Source organism: Solenopsis invicta, chromosome 4, assembly GCF_016802725.1.
Source record: "Solenopsis invicta isolate M01_SB chromosome 4, UNIL_Sinv_3.0, whole genome shotgun sequence".
Taxonomy (NCBI): Eukaryota; Metazoa; Arthropoda; class Insecta; order Hymenoptera; family Formicidae; genus Solenopsis; species Solenopsis invicta.
Window position 1 is genome coordinate 10,030,038 of NC_052667.1, and position 25,116 is coordinate 10,055,153.

General features: G+C 29.6%; 1 protein-coding gene across 5 annotated transcripts in view; it reads right to left on the reverse strand.

The window, feature by feature from the left end:
- Window positions 1–4,191: 4,191 nt before the first annotated feature.
- LOC105197103 overlaps window positions 4,192–25,116 on the reverse strand; it is a 28,792-nt gene continuing 7,867 nt past the window's right edge. For 2 of the 5 annotated variants that reach the window (XM_039447821.1, XM_039447819.1), the window contains 3 exons: window positions 19,858–20,121; window positions 6,531–7,447; window positions 4,192–4,648 (listed from right to left, as the gene is read on the reverse strand). In XM_039447821.1, the coding sequence (XP_039303755.1) occupies window positions 7,251–7,447; window positions 19,858–20,121 (461 nt within the window). In that variant the 3' untranslated portion in view covers window positions 4,192–4,648; window positions 6,531–7,250. The remainder of the gene's footprint in view (window positions 4,649–6,530; window positions 7,448–19,857; window positions 20,122–25,116) is intronic. The other 3 variants (XM_039447822.1, XM_039447823.1, XM_039447820.1) reach the window with 3 other exon arrangements.

Sequence of the window (25,116 nt, forward strand, 5' to 3'; positions counted from 1 at the left end):
TAAATAACTGTTTTGATAAATTTTCTAATCGATAAATCTCGTAAAAAAAATAAATGTTCTGTATAATATTTTATTCTATTTCCTTTTGTTTCTACGTATTATCAGTTTCATAATTTTGTCAATTTCCGAGATGAGGACATTCCCTTGTAAGTTTAAAATCTATGCTATCAATCGAATGATGAGCGCATTCGCGATATATTCTTTGTATTTTTATAAGATATGTCAATTTTTCGCATAAATACAAAATGCAATAAGGTGCTTTTAAGCGCTTTATTTAGGAAATTATAACAACGAATGTGTATACGTGTACGCCATGCAAAACGTAGGAATGCTATTACATCGTCAAAATCAGTGTCGCTTATATTGTAATATAATAAATGTAAAGATACGTGTTTGCGCGCACGTGATAATCCTACACTCAAGTCGTACATTATTTACAATCTATTTCCAATTAGTGCAGTATCGAACGCTGCAACGTCAATGTTACATGTACATATATGCGCGTATTCATGTATAATATTATGTACATTTTTTAACATGTAAATGCAAAATTGAAAGTGCAAGCTCGATTATTGTTAAATTGTTGCGCGACACAGGCACAATTGAAGGAATTTCTATAAAAAACAAATAAGTTTGTTTTCGTAAAGTTTGAATTATGGTGTTAAATTATTCTTATATTAACTGCATCACATTGTGTACAATTATATTCCAGCAAGAATCGAATAAAAATGAGATAAATATTGAAAGTAAATATCTCTAATATCAAACAAGAGCTTTCTTACTTTTTTTAATGAGTTCTCAAAAAATGTTAACCAAAGCCTAAAACTTCGTTTTTATACTTATTATTCAGAAAAATTATATTTGCTGTCCAGAGAAAAATTATATTTATTCAAAGAACATATGTAGGATTAAATCAAATTAAACGAGATATAAAGTCAATTACAAAATCTTCGGGTGCATAATAAAATATATATTATATGTATTACAAAGCATTTTAATCCTAAGTTGGGACTGATCTACAGTACAACATTGATGTGCATATTACATATTGTTTACAGTTGCTCAGGTTGATTAAAATGTTGCACATGCGTATCGAAGTCCGTAAGTTAATTTATCCAAACAATTATTACTGAAATTTTTAAATGTAAATTATGATTCAAAATATCAGCCAAATGTGTTATACATTTGCAACATTTTAATCAACCTCCGCCACTGTTAAACAGCATGTAATACGCACATTAATGTTGAAAATGGTTTCAACTTGAATTCGAAACGTCTACGCTTTATATTACAAGATAATACATATTTTGTTATATACACGAAAATCTAGTGGTTGGCTTGTATTAACATTAAATCGCATTTAATTTAATTCGTTCGAGCCTAGTTTCTTGCGATGTAAAAGGATGTTTTTGTTCTGACAATAATTTGCAAAATTTTGTACATAAAAAGTGAGAAAATTATACTTTATACATTAAATAATATTTCTTTCTTTATCTTTGTTATTATTATTGTTATAAAACAATTAAATGTAAAGTATTATATATATTTATCCCATTATATATATAATAGTAAATATAAAAGGAGGACCCGTAAAATCATCTAATTTGCTTAAATGACAGATCGAAATAATGAATACTCGCGTGCGCGAGTAGAAAGATGGGACAGGAAATGATAAAAATAAAAAGAAAGTAAGAATATGTCACGTATTCTGGACTTTTTATTCAGATTTCGACAAAACATTGCTACTTGAATTGCGATTTTCGATACTTTTCTATCAATCCATTTTAAAATAAACATTTTCAAATGATTCAGCAGATCAAAAAATATAAGAAAGCATGCTTAGGAAAAGTTCCATCATTTAGGCACAAATTAGGTGGTTTTATGGGTCTTCCTTTCTACAAGAATCAAACAAATTCTCAGAAGTTTAAAATTTTTTTTACAGGTTTTCAAAATATCAATCAAAGCCTACAATTTTGTCTTTGTACCTATTATACATTCGGAGACAAATTATCACATTTACACAATAAACGAAGATGAAAATTTCTTTGTTTCCCAAAATTTAACTTTTTGGAATTGTTTGGTTTTTTTTGGGGTGGGGGGGGACCATTAAATTATATTTTGTGCCTGCATATACATCTACGTCTACTCTTAAACTTATGTCTAGTTTTACGCAGATAATTTTGTTAAGAACCGACGGAGGAAGACTAAACTTCAGTCGGGAAAAGTCAGTAGTCATACGAAAGTGGAAGGAACAGTAATATTAAGTATTATATACAACGATAGATAATACACTTGTTAATACAATTATTTCATCAAATCACAATTCAGTGATGTCATATTATACGACCAAATGCATGTAGGGAAAGAAAACAAAAACAAAAAAATACAGAACCAATATTATTAATATTTAATAATAAAATAAATTGGAATACACATGTAAGTTATAAAATATATGAAAAATATAAATCATATTATAAATATCAATAATACAAATATTAATAATACAAATAAAAAAATATTACTAAATAATGAAATTAAGGCTCCTGACTCCTCCTCCGCATTGACGGTAGCAACATTCCGTCGCGGACAAAATTAGAATAAACGTAAAACGTGACAGATTAATGATGAAATGTTGTCGTGCATGTTATTTTGTTATTATGTGTTTCATTGTGAAAATATGACTTGTCTCGTATTTATCAAATTCGTAAAATGGACCGTGAATAAAGTTTCTTTGAATTTTATACATAAAAGTATATTTTTCATTCTTTTCAATAGCTATCCGTGTGTTTTCCTGTCTGAATAGGTGTTACTTTATGTGCTTTTTACGATTATTTACTGACTGCTAGGCAAAAAAGGATAATCGTGACCCATATTTAGAAGTGTTTTAAAGCCATCTGATTAGTCTATTTTATCCAAATTGGCTTTATTTACAAATGGCACGTCGTACAAAATTACGTGTCATTTCACGCAATTTCTCGCTTCTGACGTCACGACTTCAATATGGCCGCGGCGAGTACTCAGGAGCCTTAACAGTGCATCAAATATCATTACCTGCCCAGAAATAAGATTTGAAAAATTTATTAGAGAAGACATTAACTGTGTAAAAGAATCAGGAATTCAGTTAAAATTATTATTAGGGGTATTTTTAATTCTAAACTTTCGAAAATAATAACAATGCTTAAAATTAAAGACCTTAGAATTTCAACTTAATTTTTTTTTGTAGAATAGTTTCATATTTTCTCTGATAGATTTTTCCAATTTTCTGTGCCTTTTTGCGACCAGATAATATTTGATACACTCTTAATTTTATTAGTGATATACATTTTTTTTATTGGTATGATTTATAATTTACAGGTGTATTTTAATTTTTTATTATAATATTAATTAGTAATACATAGCAATATTAGCAATATTATCATGTTTCTTTTTGCTTTTTTCCCTTTGTGTGATGAAGCATACTGATTTTTTGAAAATAGCAAGCTCCAGCAATACTGACAAATACTGTCACTTTCAGCTTTTAAGGTAAAGACACGTTTCGAAGAGAAGAAACGCATATATGTATACGTCTATACTTTTCTACTTGATTGCTTTGCGCGTCTTACTCTTTTTATAGGAAAACGAATCATGTCAAGAGACATGAAATAAAGATAGAGGCGTAAAAGGACGGAGGAAAGGGTGAATAAATAGATAAAATTGTCGCGTAAGAGATCGCAGTCTTTTAACAATAATAAGTTAAAGTCACGGGTAAGCGAAGTGTGTACTATAGTCAAGTCCGCGCTGGTGGAAAATTTTTATGAAATTTCGTTGATTTTCATATTCATTTTCGAACATTTTAACTAGCGAATTAAAAGTTTTATCAAAAATTTATTATATTTAATAAAAGATCATTAATTACAAATATTTACAATTTTCTGTTGTAATTTCATAAAAAATTTTTTACAATGTTAATAAATCGCCTTACTTTCTTATTAAATAGTATTAATAATTTTGTTGAAATTTATGATAATTTATTAAAATTTTGTTACATTTTCATTGAATTCTTATTAAAATGTTACCCGTTTTCATTAAAAATAATCTTTTTAATAAAATCATTTTTTCAGCAAAATGTAATTAATATTTTGTTGCATATTCATCAAAATTTCATCAAAATTTTTCTAGTGGACGTAAAGTTTATCAAGTGTTCAATACAGATAAAAAAATGTTTTATCATGAAAACGATGCGATGACTAACATTTATATCATAGAGTTATGTTAGACCGTCGTACCAAAGCGTTATTAACATCTGCTAAGCGCAGTGCAAATTGCGCGTTTCACACTTGGGTCTTTCGCCCCGCAGTAAATTCCAAACGAGTTTGCAAAATTTGTAGAATTCACTGGCGCACCACTAGCGCTAGCGCGAACAACATCGTGATAGTAAAATACTTTGGTCTGGCGACTTCGCGTCCACTTGGCACAAGATTAAAAAGATTCGCGAATAACGCGATGTTACACACAGCCCTTGATCCGGTCAAACCGACTCTGCTTTCTCTCGCCTCTAGTTCCATCAGCTGTTTCGTCACTGCAGGGTTAGCCGGAAAAGTCCAAAAGTCCACGAAAAATTATGGTAAATCCAGTTTTCACCGTTCCAGACTCTATCCAATGGAATAAACTGGCAAAATATATGAAAATGATTAACATGTAATATTATACACATATATACAGGGTGTCCGTATAGAAAATCCGTTTATATCATATTTCGAAAACGCTTTAAAATTATGAAGAATTGTGAAATATGTGTTTGATTATTTCGGGAGATTTTTTTTTTTTTTTATGGTTGAAAAGGTTGCTCTCCTCCGGGGAGTATCCTAGGGGGATTCCAATTCAAAAATTTTAAATAGACCTCCATATTTTAATATCGTTAAAGAGTATCTTCATCTTCGTATGTCATATATGCTGGTCAGCACGTAGGCAATCTCTTTTGCATATATTCATAGATATATTTGCATATATTCATAGATATATTCATAGATATATGATTTATAGTTTTAACGCCGTTCCGAACAGCTTATTAGAAAAGATTTTTCTGGGTAGAGTTACTCATGGTGGTTTATCTTTGCCTTTTAAAAGGTGGCGATTGCTTCTAAAATCGATTAAAAACCGATTTAAAGTATTATACCGTATTTATACCGTTCTGGGTGGATTCAAAACTGGATCTTTGGCACGGAGAGCAAACTTGCAACTCCTTTTGCTACACCGCCACTAAAAGGAGTATAAAAAGAAATACTTAATTCAAAGCAAAGATTGATATATTGATCCATTTCTAAATTATTTAAGGTCAAAGTTTGAAACAAGTTAATTAAAAAAAAAAACCGTTACTTATTAGAAAAGTCTAAAAAAAAACCAATCAAAGCAATGATAGCAGTTCAAAGCAGTTCATCTTTTTCAATTCTTTTCATAGACCATGCAGGGCTGTAAAAACAAAAAAAAAGAAAAATTTTTATAGCGTCGAACATAATAAGATAAACAAGAAATATGAATTTGAGACAATTGATAATATTTGACAAATTCAACGAGCAGAAAAGGCAAAAACTGCAAATTACGCGACAAATTGTCACACCGTTACATCACACCAGCTCCGTTAGTGTATTATTTTTTCTGGTTTTTTATTTATGAAAAAGGCAACATATCAATCTCCAATTTAAACCAAAAGTTTTCTTTCTTGGTGTCTTTTCTAACGACATACTACAATATAGGGATTTTATTTAAATTCTTGAATTGAAATGTTCATAGGGCACTCTTTGAAGGGATAAACTTTTTAAAAGAGTAGTCCCTGAAAACAATCGAATACGTATTTCGTCGTAATTTGGAATCATTTTCGAACTATATGGGATGAGAATAAACTTTATGGATACCCAGTGTGTGTGCGTGTACATGTGTGTACGCATAAAGAAATTTTGTTTTAATTAATTCATACTAATATTATGGTTTAGAAAGAAAAATAAAAAACCCTTTAAAAAGAAAAATAAATTAATAATGATAAAACTTTATAATAATACAAACTTTTTTAAGTCCAATTAATTTATGAAATATTTTTAACAAAAACTTCGAAGATATAAATATTACTAAATTTCATATTTTTACTTTAATAGTTTAATGAAATATAATAACAGAGTTAAAAAAAATTATCTATATAAAGCCGTATTTATTCAAATAAGAAAAAAACTAATTTATTTGCCACATTGGAATCAATTTCCAATTTATTACAGATTTTATTTTGAACAAAAACTAAATTGTAAGATTTTTAATTTGCAGCACTTTCTCATTATTTTTATTTTACAGTTATTAAAGAAAGGATTAGTTTTACTTTTTATCCAAAAAATATCAATTTTTATTATTGGCATGCAAGTTTGTCATACTGCAGACAAGCAACTGACCCCTCTACAGTATATCAACCACAACCTAAGTGCTATGTAGAAAAGCAATATATGAGCAATATACACTGTGAAAGAAAGGTCTGCAGTATAGCAACCTTGATAGCATGTGGATTTTACCTAAAACAATGTGGACTTTTACCAACCCTGCGGCTCCGTATTGAGAGGCTTCGTCAAGAGAGAGATCACTGACTTCGATGTATTTTTACGGCATCGAGAATCGCGACAAAGTCGAATAACTAACTTTTGCGCCGGTTTGCGCGTCGCGAGACGTTGTCTATGCGATCTTGTTTAAGACTTGTATCGCGCGCTCACGCGACTGTCTAATGTGCGTTAACATGCCAACGATCTTTTCTCGAAATAGTCGTTTAAGCATCTCAGGTACATAAACGTGGACGAAATTTTTGCACTTAATCGCGCGAAGCGATTGCGTTTCGGCGGGCAAACGTCATCGTGTCCTGGTCACTGTGCTCCTAAAATGAGATTTCTCTTATCCGTTTGTACGGCATGTGTGTTCGTATTTATGTACAAATTGGAGCTTCTCGTATTTCAATCTCCGATCGTCGATATTCTAATATACGTTTACATAAACGAATCGTTCGTTTTATCGATCAGCGAGGAGAGGAAACGAGGGACGGTGTCTGCGATATTTCCGCAAGACAGAAAATCAAGTGCGTACAATATTGCAAAATTGCATGCGCTTATTATCCATTGCGTGTAGGTAACAGGATTTCGTTTTCATTTGATAAATACCATCCTGATCATTCCGTCGAACGTGGAAGATCTTCAACATACATCATTTTTGTAGATGTGGACACGAAGTGGCTAAACGACGCTGTCTCACATTAGATCAGATGGCGGTCTCTGAAACGCAATACTAGCTACAGAGATGCTGCATAGGCCAGCCGTTATGATGCCCATGCATATATAGACTGATGTGATCAGCCAGAAGGCGAATAAATATAGTGTTTTGTTACAATATTTTCCCAATGCTGGATCATAGTTCGGTTCGTATTCCTTGTATACCCACATAGAACCTATAACAAATAGATTTGCACACAGAAACATTAGTATTAAATTAAAACTAATACATTCTGTATATACGCACGCATGCATTCTAAAAAATATTGGTGTAAAATTTCACCACATCGATATGATTAAATAATTCAGTATAAATTTTAAAACCAAATTGTTGAAAAACTTTCACACCGATAAACGCAGTGTCAAACTTTAATTTGTAATTAAGTTAAAAAAAGTTATTTCAATAAAAAGTTATTTGTAGTATTTCTTATTCATTAATTTCTTATTCGATATTTGTGATAATACAATATTATTCTTTGTAATAACTAGTTCTTAAATTAAGTTTGAAATAAGTAATAAAAGGCAAATAAGCAATAAAAAGCGAATTAGCCAATTGCAGTTGAGAATATAACACCAAAACGTAAACAGTAGCAATCCAGTATGTTGATTTCTTTACTATAATACATACGTCTTATTGCTTAAATTTTTTTGTGTGACCTTTAAGCTTCACACCATTTTAGGCAAGAAAATTCACACTACTAATGAATTTTCTAGATCAATTAGAGGTGCGTTCAGATTTCTTCTCGAATGTCCCGTCAGATATCATTTTATCCTTATTGTTTACTTGTGTGTTGTAAATGTTAGACTAAAAATGATACCTGGAGGAACACTCGGGAGAGAATCTGCACATACTCTCTCAATTTAAATCAATGGAATTTTACTGATTTGCAGTGCTATACTTGTAACTGTCAGTGACTATTCACTATTTTTCAGTGATTCTGATTAAGAAGGGGGTACTCTCATTGACCTTATCACTGTATTGTGACTGAAAAACAGTGCATATATAACTGAATGAAATAGTTATAAGTATATCACTGAAAACAGACTATTTACTATTTTTCAGTGATAATATACTAATTTCAATTTAAAAAGTACATCTGTGCATAATAATGTCTTAAATAAGATTTTAAACAATAAGATTATAAACATTCTCTATACATATAAGAAACACTCGCCTGTTAGAAAAACATTTATTAAATTATATGATGAAACCATACAATAACATTTCGGCAAAACTACAGTGATATGGTGAATCATCTTAGTGATATATTTACAAAATTAAAGGAAAGAAATTGTTCAATAATTAAGAAAAACATTTGTAGCTGTGTTACGTATAAAACATTTAGAAATATAATGAATCCAAATACATGCTTACAAAAATAAACAATTATTTCTAAATTATAATATAGAAATATTGCAGTATGAAATATTACACATTCAGCATGGTAACATTTTAAATAAAAAAATAAAACGATTTTTTAAATAATTGTAAAATACTTATATTTCAAATTTAGATTTATCTGATTTTTGACAAATATTATTTAAAAACTTTATTTCGACAAAACTGCTGATGCGTTATAACGTACTGTTTTAACGCAATTATTCAAAATTTTCATCAATTTGTGATGTTATTATTGTACAATATTTACACAATGTGCCTATCGAGTTCTTTTTAATATAGGCCACACAATGTAAGAACATTCTGGCACTGTAGTACAGAGTGCAGACATTGTGGGTAACTGCAATCACGCAAGTACATGGTGATTGACAGGCTCGTGCTGTGATGAGAGTATTCTGTAATTTTGGCATTCCGTTCTTATCGTCATAAGGCAGGCTTACTGTATTAATATTGTCCATAAGTATTATAAATTGTTCCAAAATCAATTACATGATTGGTATTTACGATGACCAACCAGGATTCGTAACATTGGTTCCGTTTCTCTGATTATCTATGGCTCTACATTTTACTTATAATTTTTGTATATTGAATTATTCTTGTTGTACATTTAATGACCGATAAAGACAGAGAAGCAACAACGTTGAGAAGCACGGTTTTTAAATATATTCTAGTTCCATAAGTATCAAAAATAGAAGAAAATAAATGATTAAGCTTCAATTTTGATAATACATTATAATATATTACAGATCAAATATTTAAAAAAATAAAATATAAAGAAATAGTATTATTTAGAATATTATTTTTTTCTATCTTTATATGTATATAGTATACACTCAACAGCAAAATTAAAGTATCACTTATTTTACATTCTAAAAATAGACAAATTTCAAGAAAATAACTTCGCAAAAAATAATAGTAATAAAAATGCTTTTCTCAAAAAAATATTTTACAGCTTGAAGTTTCTACTTTTTAAATCAATATTTTAGAAAAATTATTTACGATTTACTGATTGCTTAAAAACTGCATGGATGTAAATGGAGACGCATCAAATCTCAAAATTTTTTACGAAGTTTGCAAAGTTTCATGGCGTAAATTAGAAATCGTACGCAAATATTTACAGCTTTCGAAAACGTAAATTTTTTACCTTTAATTTACATACTCGTAGAACGTTGTGCAATTTTTTTCTTTAAGTTATTCAACACTGAAGCAAAAATAACCTTTTCTTATTTAATGTTAAATAACTCGGTGAAAAAAGCGATACTTTATGATAATACAAATTAAAGATAAAGATTCGCTCTCGAAATATAAACTATATTTGCGTATAATTTTTAATTTATATTATGGGATCTTGCAAAATTTGTAAGGAATAACAAAATTTCTGCTTATGTTAAAGTCATATACTTATAGCATACTTATAGCATATATAGTATGTATTATACATACATACATAGTCATAGTGTCTAGCAATATCTGGCTAGCAAATTCATTCAATCAAGGATATTTTTCTAGGATATTCTAGGATAAAAATTCTGGTTTTTTTTAGATTGATTAATTGTCATTACTTAATTTTCATTGATAAGATTGTTTTCTATTTAAATTGGAATTCTGTATGACAAATGAATTAAAAAACGCAAACAAATTTGAAACAAACTATTTATTGCTTTATAAAAATATCAAATAAACATTCATTACAAATGATAATTTCTTTGTTATATTTTATTTTATAATTTAAGATATTAAATTAAAGTTTTCTGTGAACAACTTACCATATTGCATTTTTAAAATTAAAATTTATAATAAAAATTATAAATTTATTACCCTTTCATAAAATTATTAATCTGATTTTCAGTGTCCGCACTTGCTGTTAAAGCTTCATGTAAAATTATTTTTTTCTTATTTTTTAATTCTTTCATAAGTTAGTCGCGTTTTTTTGACTTTTCATTATCACGCAATTCTCGTTTGGTCTTCTTTTTCTTTTGTAATCGCTTCTTTATACCGCACATTGCAAATAAAATGGACCATAGATTTTGTTGTTTACATCTCAAAGTTGTTTACATCTTTTCCATTTGCTATCATTCCATCATAATTAATTCGCTGAATTATTATTGATCGTTCTTTCTGATTGTCAGCTAAACATTCACGATTGACTAAAAAGCCTCATTCAAGGACAGCATTGCCATGTGAAAGAATTAGTATCTTATGAATAAAACCGATTAAATTTACATACTTTTTCGGATCAAGCGTTTGAATCAAATCTCTCCAAAAATGATTCAAACGTGTTTTGCTTCTGTCAAAAGTTGTAAATCATTCCTTAGTAACTTTTGTAGCATTTATTTGTTTAAACTCGCGTGCAATCTGGTCAGCTTGTGTCCCTGTTATAATTTTGCATTCCATAAATATCTCCAATTTGATAGTCAAGCGTGTTTTTGCGAAATTTTCATTAGCAGCTATTGATGGATTAACACAAGATAATACCATAAATATTGATATAGTTCACTCGCTGGAAATATTTCTTTTTTTTTTTCGATTCAATTTTTTAGAATAAAAACGTAATGAAAATTTCAGGTCAGTCCTAAAATTCCAGAATTTTTTCAAGAGTTTTCCAGGATACATTCAATTTCAGGACAATTGCAAGATTCAAGGACACTTAAGGATCGCCAGATATCATAACAGTGTAATTATCCTAGAAATTTCACTAAATGCATGGTAGAAAAACAAGAGTACGCTATTCCGAGGATCGCACATTAAGACTTCTACTGCGCATCGCGTCAAGCTTTCGTTACGTGCATTTGATCGGTAAAACAAGATAACTTTAGCATTCTCTTAAAATCTGTTTTTTTTTATCGAGAAAATATCTTCTTAATTTTTTACGAAATCATACAGATACAAATGAAAATGCGGCAAAACTTTTTATGAACTTTGCAACTTTGCAAGTTTACTTGAAGTAATGAAAAATCGCACACGAATGCGGCTTACAACTTTTGAAACCATGAATCTTTACTCATTAGTGTACTTGCTGAGCATTGTACGATTTTTTGTGACCGAATCATTCAATGTTGATTAATAGGGATTTTCGTTTCAATGTTGAATAACTTACAAGGAACCACAGGAAAGTGTCCGCCTCAGATTTAAACGAGTATTGTACTACAACATATTAAAGCTTTTAATATATTATAGTACAGATAAAAATAAAGAACACGTATTTTTTTATACGTGCCCAATCTCAATTTTAGGGGGTAAAACATCCTTTTGGAGATAATAGGTTTTTTTTTGAAGCGTATATCGTCGAAACTAGAAAAGATAAAGAAAAATATTCTAAATAAAAGTTGAATGACTCAAAAAGTACTTTATAACAACAAAGAAAAAAAAATCTTTTTTATACTTTCTCCCCACTACGTACATATTTTTTTCAAAATTTTCATTTTACTCTATAAGCAAAATATAGCTTATTTTATTCCAATTCAACGGTATATGATAAAGTTACGATGCGACATTCTCATTTTCCAAAAATAATTAAAAACCTTTCTATACGCATGGTACGCGCACCCGTTTGCGTGTTCGTGCGCTACGAAAGTGACTCCCTACGATTTCGACGTGCCTTTAATATGTTGTATAAATAAAAATAAGGGACACGTATTTTTTTATACGTGCCCTAATGCACTTTTAAGAGTGAAACACCCCTTTGAAGAAAATCGGTTTTTTTCTTTCAAAGCGTGTATTGTTGAAACTAAAAGAAATAGAGAAAAATGTTCTAATTAAAAGTTAAATAGCTCGAAGAGTACTTTATAATAATAATAAAAAATAATAAAAAAATTTATACTTTTCCCCACCACTTGCCTATTTTTTTTTTAATTTTTACTTTTTTTTAAATGGTGGAGGAAAGTGTAAAAAAAAATTTCACACTATTATAATGTACTCTTCATGACATTTAACTTTCAAATAAAACATTTTTCTCTATTTCTTATAGTTTTGATGATATACGCTTCAAAAGAAAAAAACCGATTTTCTGCAGAGGTGTTTTACCCCCTAATATTAATATTGGGCACGTATAAAAAAATACGTGTCCCTTATTTTTATCTGTATTACAACATATTAAAAACTCGTTTAAATCTGAGGCGGACACTTTCTTGTGTTTCCTTGTTAGTGAAAAAAAATCGTAAAACGTTCAGCATATGTACAAATTAAAGATAAAGATTTATGCTTTCGAATGCTGTAAATCGTATTTTTAATTTAAATCGTGGAACTTTGTAAAGTTTATAGATTTTGAGATTTGGCACAATTTTTTTTATGAATTTTGCGTAGTTCCAAGACATGAACTAAAAACTGCACACAAATGCAGTCTACAGTTTTTGAAAGCGTGAATCTTTACCCTTAATTTGCTTACTCTATAAAGTGTTGTAAAATTTCTTTTACCGTTATTCAATATTAAATAAAAAAACCATTTTATTACTTCAATATTGAACTCAATAAAAAAAGACGCACAATGGTTTACAAATACATAAATTAAAGGTAAAGATTTATACTTTCAAACGCTGTAAACTACATTTGAATACAATTTCCACGCCATAAAACTTTGCAAAGTAAAAAAAATATTAAGATTTAATACATAAACTGTATTCGTATAACTCCCCGTAAAAAATTAATAATTTAATTAATAAAGTACCAATCTGAAAAGTAGAGATTTCAAGTTGTAAACTTTCAAGTTGCTTTTTGAAATATTTCATTTTTTTACAAAGTTATACACTCTTAAAAACCTATAGAATAAGTGTTTTGATTTTACTGTCGCGCACAAAGGTATGTTTAAATTCATATATATTAATATACAGGCTGTATAAAAAGTCCCGAATTTCTTGATTATTTTGAAAACTAAGCATTTTGAAAAAAAAAAAAAAAGTTTTAGATGAAAGTTGTAGGGTATAAAATGGTCTATTTGTTGATGATACCAGTTTGACATTAGATGTCGCCAAGGTCAGGTCAAATCCAATAAATTTTAAAAAATTAAATACCTTATTTTTGATTTCAGAATCTGATAGCTGATGTCAAGAGCTTTTTAAAACATTACAATAAAGTTTATTTTCTTTACTTTCTTATTTTCTTTATTTTCTTTACTTTCCGAGTTATGAGGCTTGAATGTTAGTACCGTCGCTACTAGCATTATTTACAGTGTATCGCATGAATGTTGCTAAATCTGATTTCTACCTCTTGTGCGTGAGTGCATGTGCACGCGTGTCTGTATATATTATTTCTTCTTCCCTGCCTGCTTTCTTCCCCTTTTTTCAACCAACCTGAAGGTGGAATATAAGCTAGGGATCTTTCCTGTTTAGCTCCTTCTATCACTAGACGTCTTCTTGACATCTGCGAGTGAAGTTTAAAGTAGTAATGCTCACTGAGATAGAGCATATATCCCTTTTGTTGATGCAATGATGGTGTGATCGTAAAAGATTTTACGTACAAGTGACAAAACTTTTCAACCAAATTTTTAGAAATGAAAACAATGGTATATGTAAATCGATTAAAAAAAGAAATACCTCATTCGTACACTGTCATTCGTACTGTACACGTTTTGAAACGGGTTCTGTCAAAGATCGAGTTAGACAAGGTGGACTTACAGCAACAAATCCTAATAAAGCATTAAATGTTATGCAGTACAAAATACGCGTAATTCACTTTGATTGTACATGATATTAATAACACAATTGTACATGATATTAATAATCCTATGTCAATACGTAAAATTGTAAGAAAAGAGAAATCCCATCCATATAAAATCCATTTACTATAGAACTATGTAAAAACGATTTTAATCGTTGTATGGAATTTTGCGAAAGAATGACGTTAAATATCAATAGAAATTTTCTATTTATAATATCATTTTTTCAGATAAAGCTACTTTTGAGCTAAATGGGAATGTAAATCGAAATAAGATATTGGAGCGATAAAAATCCTTATTTGATGTACGAGACATATACTCAAAATCCACAAAAAGTCAATGGGCTGAAATTTTAAAAGACTGGATTGTTGGGCCGTTCTTATTGAGGGAAACTTAAGAGCGGACAATTACTTAGCTATGCTTCAAAATGAAGTAGTACTGGCAATACGGAACATCGCTCGTCAAAACTTCAATGATATTTGGTACTAGTAAAATAAGGTGCTACCTCACTATGGTTTACAAGTACGCTAATATTTGAATAAAATTTTCCCAAATAGATGGATAAGAAGAGATTACATTGAATGGCCAGCATGATTATCCGATCTAAATTCACTCGACTATTTTTTATGAGGATATTTAAAGGATAGAATTTACAATAAAAAACCTTAAAACCTTGATGATTTACGTCAACAAATAATAAATGAAATTAGAGCAATACCTAATGAAATTTGTAGAAATGTAATATTAAGTTTCCCTGATCATCTAGCATATTGTCAGATTATATAGGGACACCAATTTGAGCATTTGCTATAATCGTCGTTCTTTTAAAGCAAAACTTGTAATGTTCGGGGGTCCGCGCATGCAGTAGAATCAGATAGAGTCGAGCGCTGGCGGTATTACTTTCAAGCTTTATAATTCAAAAAGTATTTAAGGAAAATAAACATTGTTATAGTGTTTTAAAAAGTTCTGACATCAGCTATTAGATTCTGGAATCAAAAATAAAGTATTCCATTAAAAAAAATCCATTTGATCTTGACTTGACCTTAGCAACATCCCAAATTCAAACTAGTATCATCATTAAATAGATCATTTTATGCCCTACAACTTTTATCTAAAACATTTTTTTCAAAAATGCTTAATTTTCAAAATAATAAAAGGGGTCCGGGACTTTTTATACACCCTGTATTTTAATATACATTTATTGTTGTTCTAATCTCAGTATATAATTATACAAAAATAATAATCTGTACCATGTCCGGCTTATGCGAACTACACGCCGCATATTCGTCGGACTTCAAATACAATTATTGAATAATATCGAAATACACAATATTAAATTGACGAGCAATTTTATAATTTTCGATCAGTCCTGTGGCACTCATCTCTATTTTCAATGTAAAAATTTAACCCGTATTGGTCACACTTCCAAATAATAACATAACGGTCACATGGGGTCTACTGGACCCTCTTCCTCCCTGCACAAAATCAGTCGCCATTTGCCAACTTTTTAATATTTTGTTGCAAAAATTTTACTGGACATACCTTGAAGTCTGTTCTTTATCACTTTTTTCTAAATTAGAATTTAACATAATGAAAAAATTCAAATAAAGCTGCAAAATTAGATTTTTTATAAAAATATTCTTAAAATTTTTAATTTTTGAGATAATTCAACAAAAATTTAGGATTTGTATTCTCAAGATACTTTCAGATAAAAATTAGTTTCATAGAAGGTTGTTCGATTTTGAATGGTCTGTGTATCCTTAAAGTTAGGCGTGGGGTCCAAAAGACGCCGGATGATCATTACGGATTAACCGTCTTAACTCTTAAACACACTAGGGTCTGGGAGACGCCCTATGATATTTCGAACGCTGCTGTGTAAAAACGTAATAAGATAGGAGGTTCAGACCAGAGGCTAAAAAAAATTTGAAATCTCCTTTTTTAATTTATATCCTAATAATGTCGAAGCTATAATACTTTTTAAACTATAAATTATTAAAGTTATCCAATTGTAGAGCCTAAAATTTGCGCATTCAGGGATGGCACTTAGCACCAAAGTGACGTCATTTGAAGTATGTCGACGTACTTTATTTGATAGTTTCGATTTTTGTATGGCTTGACATTTCGTAACATTAGTTTGATATTAATCTTTAAGAATAATTTAAATTAAATTATCACTGAATAAGACTAAGTTTTAAAGTGAATCATTATCATTATATAAAAAATTAAGTTCATATGTAGAAAGTCAGCCAATGTACAAAGGCATCCTCACTACTGTGCTATGTGCCATGCCTGAGCGAATTCTAGGCATTACAATTGAACAACTTTAATAATTTATAATTCAAAAAGTATTATAGCTTCGACACTTTCATATTAGAATTTTTGACTTAGAATATTCCGAAGAATTCGCTCATAAAAAAATCTCTGCTAATTCTGGGACACCCTGTATATAAGGAAAAAAAAGAAAAAAAAACACGAAACCAGATAAATTGATATATTGCGAATCGTTATGTTTAATTGTTATGTCAAATATATTTGACACGTTTGAAACCATCAAAAAATGACGAGGCTAAACGAACTAAGTTATTGTCAGCGCACTTAGCGAATCTAGGATAATAAGGGAATCATTCGAGACTATTAAGTGTCAGAGGCCTGGTTTTAATGACCAAAAGTATCAGAGAATTCCCTCTTCCTGAAAAATTATAAAGAATTTTATTGCAAAAAAATAATCTCTATCAAGATTCGAACCTTGGATGATTTTTCGCAATAAAATTTTTTATACTTTTCCCGGAAGGGGTATTCTATAGACGTTTCTGAAAATCAAAGCAATTATTAAATTGTTCATCAATTTAATAATATTATGTATTTTGGCATCATGCAATAACTATATTTCAAGTGTGACAAATATACAGCTCGCAGTTTTTTCCAATAAAACTGAACAAAATTTCATGATATGAGCAAATAATCATGTGTTGCGATATGGCATAAGGAGTTGTGAGTTTTCTCAGTTCCAAAGATCCAGGTTCAAATCCATCCAGAACAGGATGAATTTTAACCCTAAATCGGTTTTTAATCAGTTTCGTAGAAGTGACATCTCGGAAGGCAAAGGCAAACCATTGAGAGTAACTCTTCCAAAAAATAGCGTTTTCGACTGCAGTGAGTTTTAATCCGGGTTCGTGGCCATTTGTCGAAATCGTCCAAGAACAATCATCCGGTACTGAATAAGGCGCTGTACACTCCCCGTTATGCTTCGTATGCGCAGACTTGGATATATTCTTGTGAACAGAGTAAATAGTTTTAACGCTAGTTCCGAACGGCTTATTAAAAGAGACTTTTAGCGTTTTGGGCTTTAACCCAGGTTCGTCGCCATTTACCGGAATCATCCAATTAGAACGGACAATCGTATATACTCTATTCACAAGAATATACCCAAGTCTGCGCATACGAACAACATAACGGAGAGAGTATAGCGCCTTATTCAATACCGTATACGTACATATGATACAATCGGCTTATTGTTAAATAAGGACCCGCGCTTATTGTTAAAAAAATTGAACAAGTGAAATAGTCTCAACATTTCAGTGTATTTAAGTTAAAATAATAATATACACTTAATAGCAAAATTAAAGGATCACCTATCCTGACTCTGAAAAATAGGTGTAATTTAAGAGCGTATTTTTTTCAAAAATGATCGTAAACAAATTTAAAAAAAAGCATTTTAAAGCTTGAAATCTCTAGTTTTGAGATTGATAATTCATTAAACAATTTACAGATTATTTACAAAGTTACGCGGATTCAAATGGGGATGCGTCAAATCTCAAAATTTTTTACAAACTTTGCAAAGCTCCACATGAAATAAAAATTGCACGCAAATGCGGTTTACAGCATTCAAAAGCGTGAATCTTTACCTTTAATTTGCGTACTTGTTGAGCGTTGTACGATTTTTATTCGCTGAATTATTCAACATTGAAGCAAAAAAGGCCATTTTTGCTTTAGTGTTGCATAACTCACAAAGAAACCTCTCGAAGTGTCACACCTCAATTTTAATGAAACTTTACACACATTTAGGCAACATAATTAAATGATTTTAGAAACTATCAGTGCGGCGTATATTTGGTTTCAAAGGGTGAAATCATCCCTCATGTGTATAGCGGTTTTCAGCTTCTTCCATTATATTTCGGAAACTATTCAAGATATCAAAAAATATTTTATACAAAAGATTTACAATAAAATTACCTCTATTCATTTACATTTATAAAAAATAATTTTTTTTTAATTTTTTAAAATAATTGTTTAAAGAATTATTTAAAAAAAAATATTGACCTGAATAGAGATAATTTTATTGTGAAACATTGGTATAAAACATTTTTTAATATTTTGAATGATTTTCGAGATATAGCGGAAAAAGCTAAAAATCGCTTTACACATAAGGATCAATTTCACCCCTTAAAACTATTTCTTGGCAGTAAAACTTTGAGAACTTTTTATAAAAGTAATTATTAAGAAAATGATAAAGTACTATCATTTCCACACCACCTGTCATGAGGTAGATTAACACGACGCGCTTTTTTATGATTTCTCCCGTAGGCTTAATTCACTCTCTATTGCATTTACTGTTTTTTAATACACAAATTCTAAATGCTGTTCTCACTCTATTGAAAGATATATTATTATATAGATATATAATAAAAAGATATATAAACACATTTTCATTAAAAATCGTTTCTATAATTTAATATTACAATAATAATAATAATATAAACAGCATTAATGTAAAAAATAAAATTTTATGAACAAATTACTAAAAATTGAAAAACAACATAATAAACTTTATTACAAATCAAAAAGCAAAACAACAAATAATCTTATAAAACCTTATTATTATTAAAGTTATTGTAGAATAATAATAGAAAGACGAAAAACTGTTATAAAATAAAAAATATTATAATATAATAATATATCAAATTTGTATACAAAGGAAAAGTATAACTGTAAATGTCATATTGGTTTTTGTCGAATGTTTATGAAATAAACACAAATAAAAATCGTCGAGACACTCAATGTCCTTTTACGAATTTAATCTGTTATGTTGTACTTAATATGTAGCATCTCAGAAATTAATATTGATATGCCAAGTCAATGTTCATATGCTACTCCCTGTAAAAATGCGAGTATACGGGCCTAAGAGGCGTTCTCTTTCTGTAAAAGAACGTGTGCAAAACAGACAAATTTTCATTCGCGCTGGGTACGTTCTTGCAATGAACCAAGTGTAGATCTACAAATATATCTACGGATATATGCACAAGAGACAAACCTATGTGCTGACAAACATATGGGACGCGAAGAAAAAGAAGCAAATTACCACTGTTTAATGCTATATATCTCATTTCAATATTTAATGTTTCAGAAATAAAAATATTTTCAAAACAAAAATTTTTTTTTTTCTGTATAAAATGTTCTCTTGTAAATATTTGATGCGATTAATTACGCAAATCAACTATAAGTTAACTATAATTAAAAGTCCACAGTAATACAATTACCGATAATGAACCATCCTAGCATAAAACAGTTAATCAGAGTCTGCGTAGGCGACTGTCTAATCCTCTCTTCGTCTCTCTCTTCTTGGCGCTGCCGCACTCTGGCTGACAAAGTTAACAATTGCTTAAATACTCCAAATCCACCGCCTACCAACAAGTATACGGGAATGTATTCACCCTGTGGACAATCGTAAAGGTAGAGTCCACCGATCACCATCATGCAAATTGGTACCACTATCGTCACTCCGAGTATGATGGTACACCCGACTGGAAAATGTCAATTTCACATTTTTATATCTAATTAGTGGTATTTGATAAAGGAGATAGACAAAATAATATAAACATTTAAGAAATATACTACTTATTTTATTAACCTATTCGCAATATGGTAAAAATAAGATTTTTGTGACATCATTGTGTGAAAAAAAAATTTCTTAAATTTCCATTACGACTTTAGTATTAAGGATTTTGAGGTCGCTGAATCCAAATATTATATCAGAATTTTAACATTTCAAATGACAAATCAAAATTTGAAAAAAAAATAGATTCTTATAAAAATACGAGATTAGAAGGTTTATGTCTAACAATAAGTATTAATTAATTACAAAATATTATTCGGCACAAAGGATCGCTATGACTGACACTATGGCTTCATGTTTTAATGTCGTCAGCCCGATATAACAAATTAATGTTTTTATAAAAATCCTAAGGTTTGCAAGGTCACTGAATCCAAATGTGATAACAGAATGAAAAAATTCAAATGGATCTAAAATAGCGAATTAAAAATTGAGGGAAAAAAGATTCTAAATTGGCATCTTAGTAATTCCAAGCTTGCTGAATCAAAATTATATGTCAGAATATCAAAAACTAAAATGCATATAATTCCAAGGTAAAATAACAATCCAGAATAATTTGAAATAAAAACATAGTATATAGGATGCTTGGTGCAAACTGTGACAAGCTAAAAATATGCGTAAAATATATTGAGCTGATAATAAAAATCGAAATCATTTTGCAAAATTTACAATAATAAACATTTTCTGATAAATTTGGATTCAGCTACTTCAACAATTTTATAGTACTCATTTTTACAAAAATTTAATTATTTTTCCAAATTTTGATTTGCTGCTACATTAGATCTGTCATTTAAAATTTTGAAATTTTGATATTACATTAACCCTTAAACACGTAAGTGGGTCCGAGAGACCCCATATGAAGTTTTGAACGCTTGCTATGTGAAGACGGAATGAGATAGGAGGTTCGGACCAAGACGTAAAAAAAGCTTGAAATCTCCTCTTTCGATTGATATGGTTGATCAACTTTTTTGGTCAACTAGAATTCGAACGACACAGCAGCAAAGTTTTGTTAGGGTCAATGCGACCCATATAGTGTGTAAGTGAAACCTTTTTTGTGAGTATTTTACATAAAAAAAGCTGGACAAAATACGTTCGAACAGGTCGGTTTGCGAATGTTACTCGTATGTACTTTGTCTAAAGTTGAAATACTATAAAATGCTGTAGAAAAAAGAGTTTTTCCGAAGTATATCATGAAACACATCAATTTTCAATTTTAGACACGATTTAATCAAAAATACCTCATATTTGCCTTGTTACATAAGTACATTTTTTAAAAGAAATGACAATGATATAATTTTTTTTTGAAAGTATGAATCTTTAGCTTGAAAACGCCATATTGTAAAGTTCTTCAAAGTTTTTTGTTGCAAAGATATAATTTTTTTTTTTAAATAGATTTTTAAATGCCCAAAAATACCTCATATTCTCCATGTTACATAATTATACTTTCTAAAAGGAATGACTTTGCCAAATTTTATTTTGAAAGTGTGACTCTTTAGCTTTAAAACGCCGTATTTGAAAGTCCTTAAATGTTTTTTGTTGCAAAAATATGATTTTTTGAAGGAAAAGTGGATTTTTGACCAATTTCTCATTTTTGCTTAATGGTTTTTCTTTTATAACTTCACAATAAATTACTTTTCGGTAATGCCGATTGTGCAGTCACATTCTTGAGATTTTGAACTTTCGTTAAAAAAAAAAAAAAATCGTAGAAAAATATTGATTGTAATCAAAGTTATAGCTTCTCAAAGTTGAAAAAGTCTCCCAGACCCAAAAATGTGTTTCCGTATTTTACAGGATCGGTGTGTTTAAGGGTTAAGATTCAATGACCTCAAAAACCATAGGATAGCAAGTTTCACACAAATCGCAAAATAATAAGTAAAATCAGTTTCTTTTTAGATATAACCTTTTTTTAGCTAGAGCATACATACATATATATGTTACATTACACATTGATGGCATGTTCTTTTTTACATATACTACATCACATATACTACATATAATATATACACTCGACGCCAAAATTAAGGGATCATCTATTCTGATTCCGAAAAATAGGCGTAATTCGAGAGTGTAACTTTATCAAAAATAATCGTAAAAAATTTTAAAGAAAGCATTTTAAAGCCTGAAATCTCTAGTTTTGAAATTGATAAGTCATTAAACGATTTACAGATTGTTTACGAAGTTACGCAAATTTAAATGGGGATGCGTCAAATCTCAAAATTTTTTACAAACTTTGCAAAGCTCTACGACGCAAAATAAAAATTGCACGCAAATGCGGTTTACAGTATTTGAAAGCGTGAATCTTTACCTTTAATTTGCGTTTTTGTTGAGCTTTTGTACGATTTTTTTTCACTGACAAGGGGAGGACCAAGTGAGAGACCCCTGGATTTTGATCCCAATTTTTTTAGTTATTCTGGAGACGAAAAAAAAGTTTACGTCTCCTGGCGTTTCATTGAATAGGCCTTAGTTTCGAAATAATAAATTTGCGAAAATTGGCCAAATCGCCGCGCGCCATATGAGTCTTCCCGGTAACTGTTCTCGGAACCAATGCAGTCGGCTTCGTGCGTTAGGTGCTTGCTTCACAATCGTAAGATCCGGGTTCGCTTCCGGATGTGTGCAATATTTTTTTCTTTTTTTTCTTTTTTTAATAAATGTATTTATTTATCTTGATGATATTAATATAATATGCAAATTTCTAAAATAGAAAATTTAATTTAATATCATTTTCTAAACTTCAATTTAAATTTAATTTGAAGGGAATTCATGTAATAATATTTGAAATAATAAATAGGTAATAATAATAATAATATGTAAGTTATTTGAAACGAATAACATATAAAAGCAACGTATCTAAATTTTCAAATTGTTTAATTTAAAATTTAATTGGAAATAATATTAACAGTATTTTAAAATTCTAGTTTTTAAAATAATTAATCGTAGAAGAAGAATACCAGTGTTAAATTTAAACAATTTGAAAATTTAGATACGTTGCCTTTATATGTTATCCGTTTCAAATAACTTATATATTATTATTATTATTACCTATTTATTATTTCAAATATTATTACTTGAATTCAAATTCCCTTCAAATTAAATTTAAATTGAAGTTTAGAAAATGATATTATATTAAATTTTCTATTTTAGAAATTTGCATACTATATTAATATCATCAAGATAAATAAATACATTTATTAAAAAAAGAAAAAAAAATATTGCACACATCCGGGAGCGAACCCGGATCTTACGATTGTGAAGCAAGCACCTAACGCACGGAGCCGACTGCACTAGTTGCGAGAAGAGTTACCGGGAAGGCTCATAAGGCGCGTGGCGGTTTGGCCAATTTTCGCAAATTTATTATTTCGAAACTAAGGCCTATTCAATGAAACGCCGGGAGACGTAAACTTTTTTTCGTCTCCAGAATAACTAAAAAAATTGGGATCAAAATCCAGGGGTCTCTCACTTGGTCCTCCCCTTGTGAGTTATTTAGCACTAAAGCAAAAATGGTTCCTTTTTTCAACGTTGAATAAATCGGTGAATAAACATCGTACAACGCTCAACAAGTACGAAAATTTAAGATAAAGCTACTTGAAAAGGCCAGTAAAACGAGCAAAAAAGTGTAGATGTTTGTATAACTTATAACTATTATTTATTAATATTCGAGACACAAACGTTTCGACTCTACGGAGTTTTCTTCAGTGTGTGTATTTCTTACATTATTGACGCAAAGCGCAAACAAATCTTCAAAACAACCTCAAGCTCTTAAATAGATTAGTCCTTTTTTATATTTTTTAAAGTATCAGCGGTCGAAAGTCGATTAATTTGCATGAGTCATATAACAAGAAGCGAGATGTCGACCAAATTTTTTGACATGATTTGTTTCGCGGATTGGAAATCGATGAAGCAATTATAGAAGTTTCGGACTATGGGCTTTAAATCCCGGACTAATGTATTTAAGAGCTTCAGGCTGTTTTGAAGATTCTGTTTGCGCTTTGCGTCAATAATGTAAGAAATACGCACACTGAAGAAGACTCCGTAGAGTTGAAACGTTTGTATCTCAAATATTAATAAATAATGGTTATAAATTATACAAACACCTACACCTTTTCGCTCGTCTTACTGGCCTTTTCAAGTAGTTGTTAAACTGCATATCCTATCAGAATAGTTGTTAAAGATAAAGATTTACGCTTTCAAACGCTGTAAAAAAACTGCATTTGTGTGCGATTTTTATAGCTCCGTAAAAAATCAGTATATGTTTTCAAAGTCAATATTAAAATTGTATGTAGAAACATTAAGCTGTAAAATGCGTTTTAAAACATTTGCTTTATCATTTTTGTTGATTTTTCATGTTACACTCTCTTTTGGAGAATAACTGTAAGTGATCCTTTAATTTTGCTGTTGAACACTCTCTTAATCTTTGCTGAAGTCAATATTTGAACTATGTAAAAAAAAAAATTGTAAAACAATCTTCCAGGTCTCATTTTAAAGAGCAAAACCTTTGGATTATTTAAGTTGATTTTTCTGAAAAATTCTTTTACTAAAAACTGAAGGAAGAAATTCAAGATTTTAAAAAATTGAAAATTTGCAAAATTGAAACAAATTTAGGAACTTGCAAGTTGTTTTCCATTCAAATTAAAATAAAGTCAAAAGTTAAAAAACTATTTGAAAAGATATAGTAATTAAATATTTTTGATGTTGCATTATGAAAAGTTTTTCATTTTGCAAATTCTTGATTTTTAAAAATCTTTCTTGAATTTCTTCCTTCAGTTCATAATGTAAAAGAATCTTCGAGAAAAACTAACTTAAATAATCGAAAGGTTTTGCCCTTTAAAATGAGTCCTGAAAATCGTTTTACAATTTCTTTTTTTACGAAGTTCAAATATCGACTTCAGCAAAGATTAAGTGAGCGTTC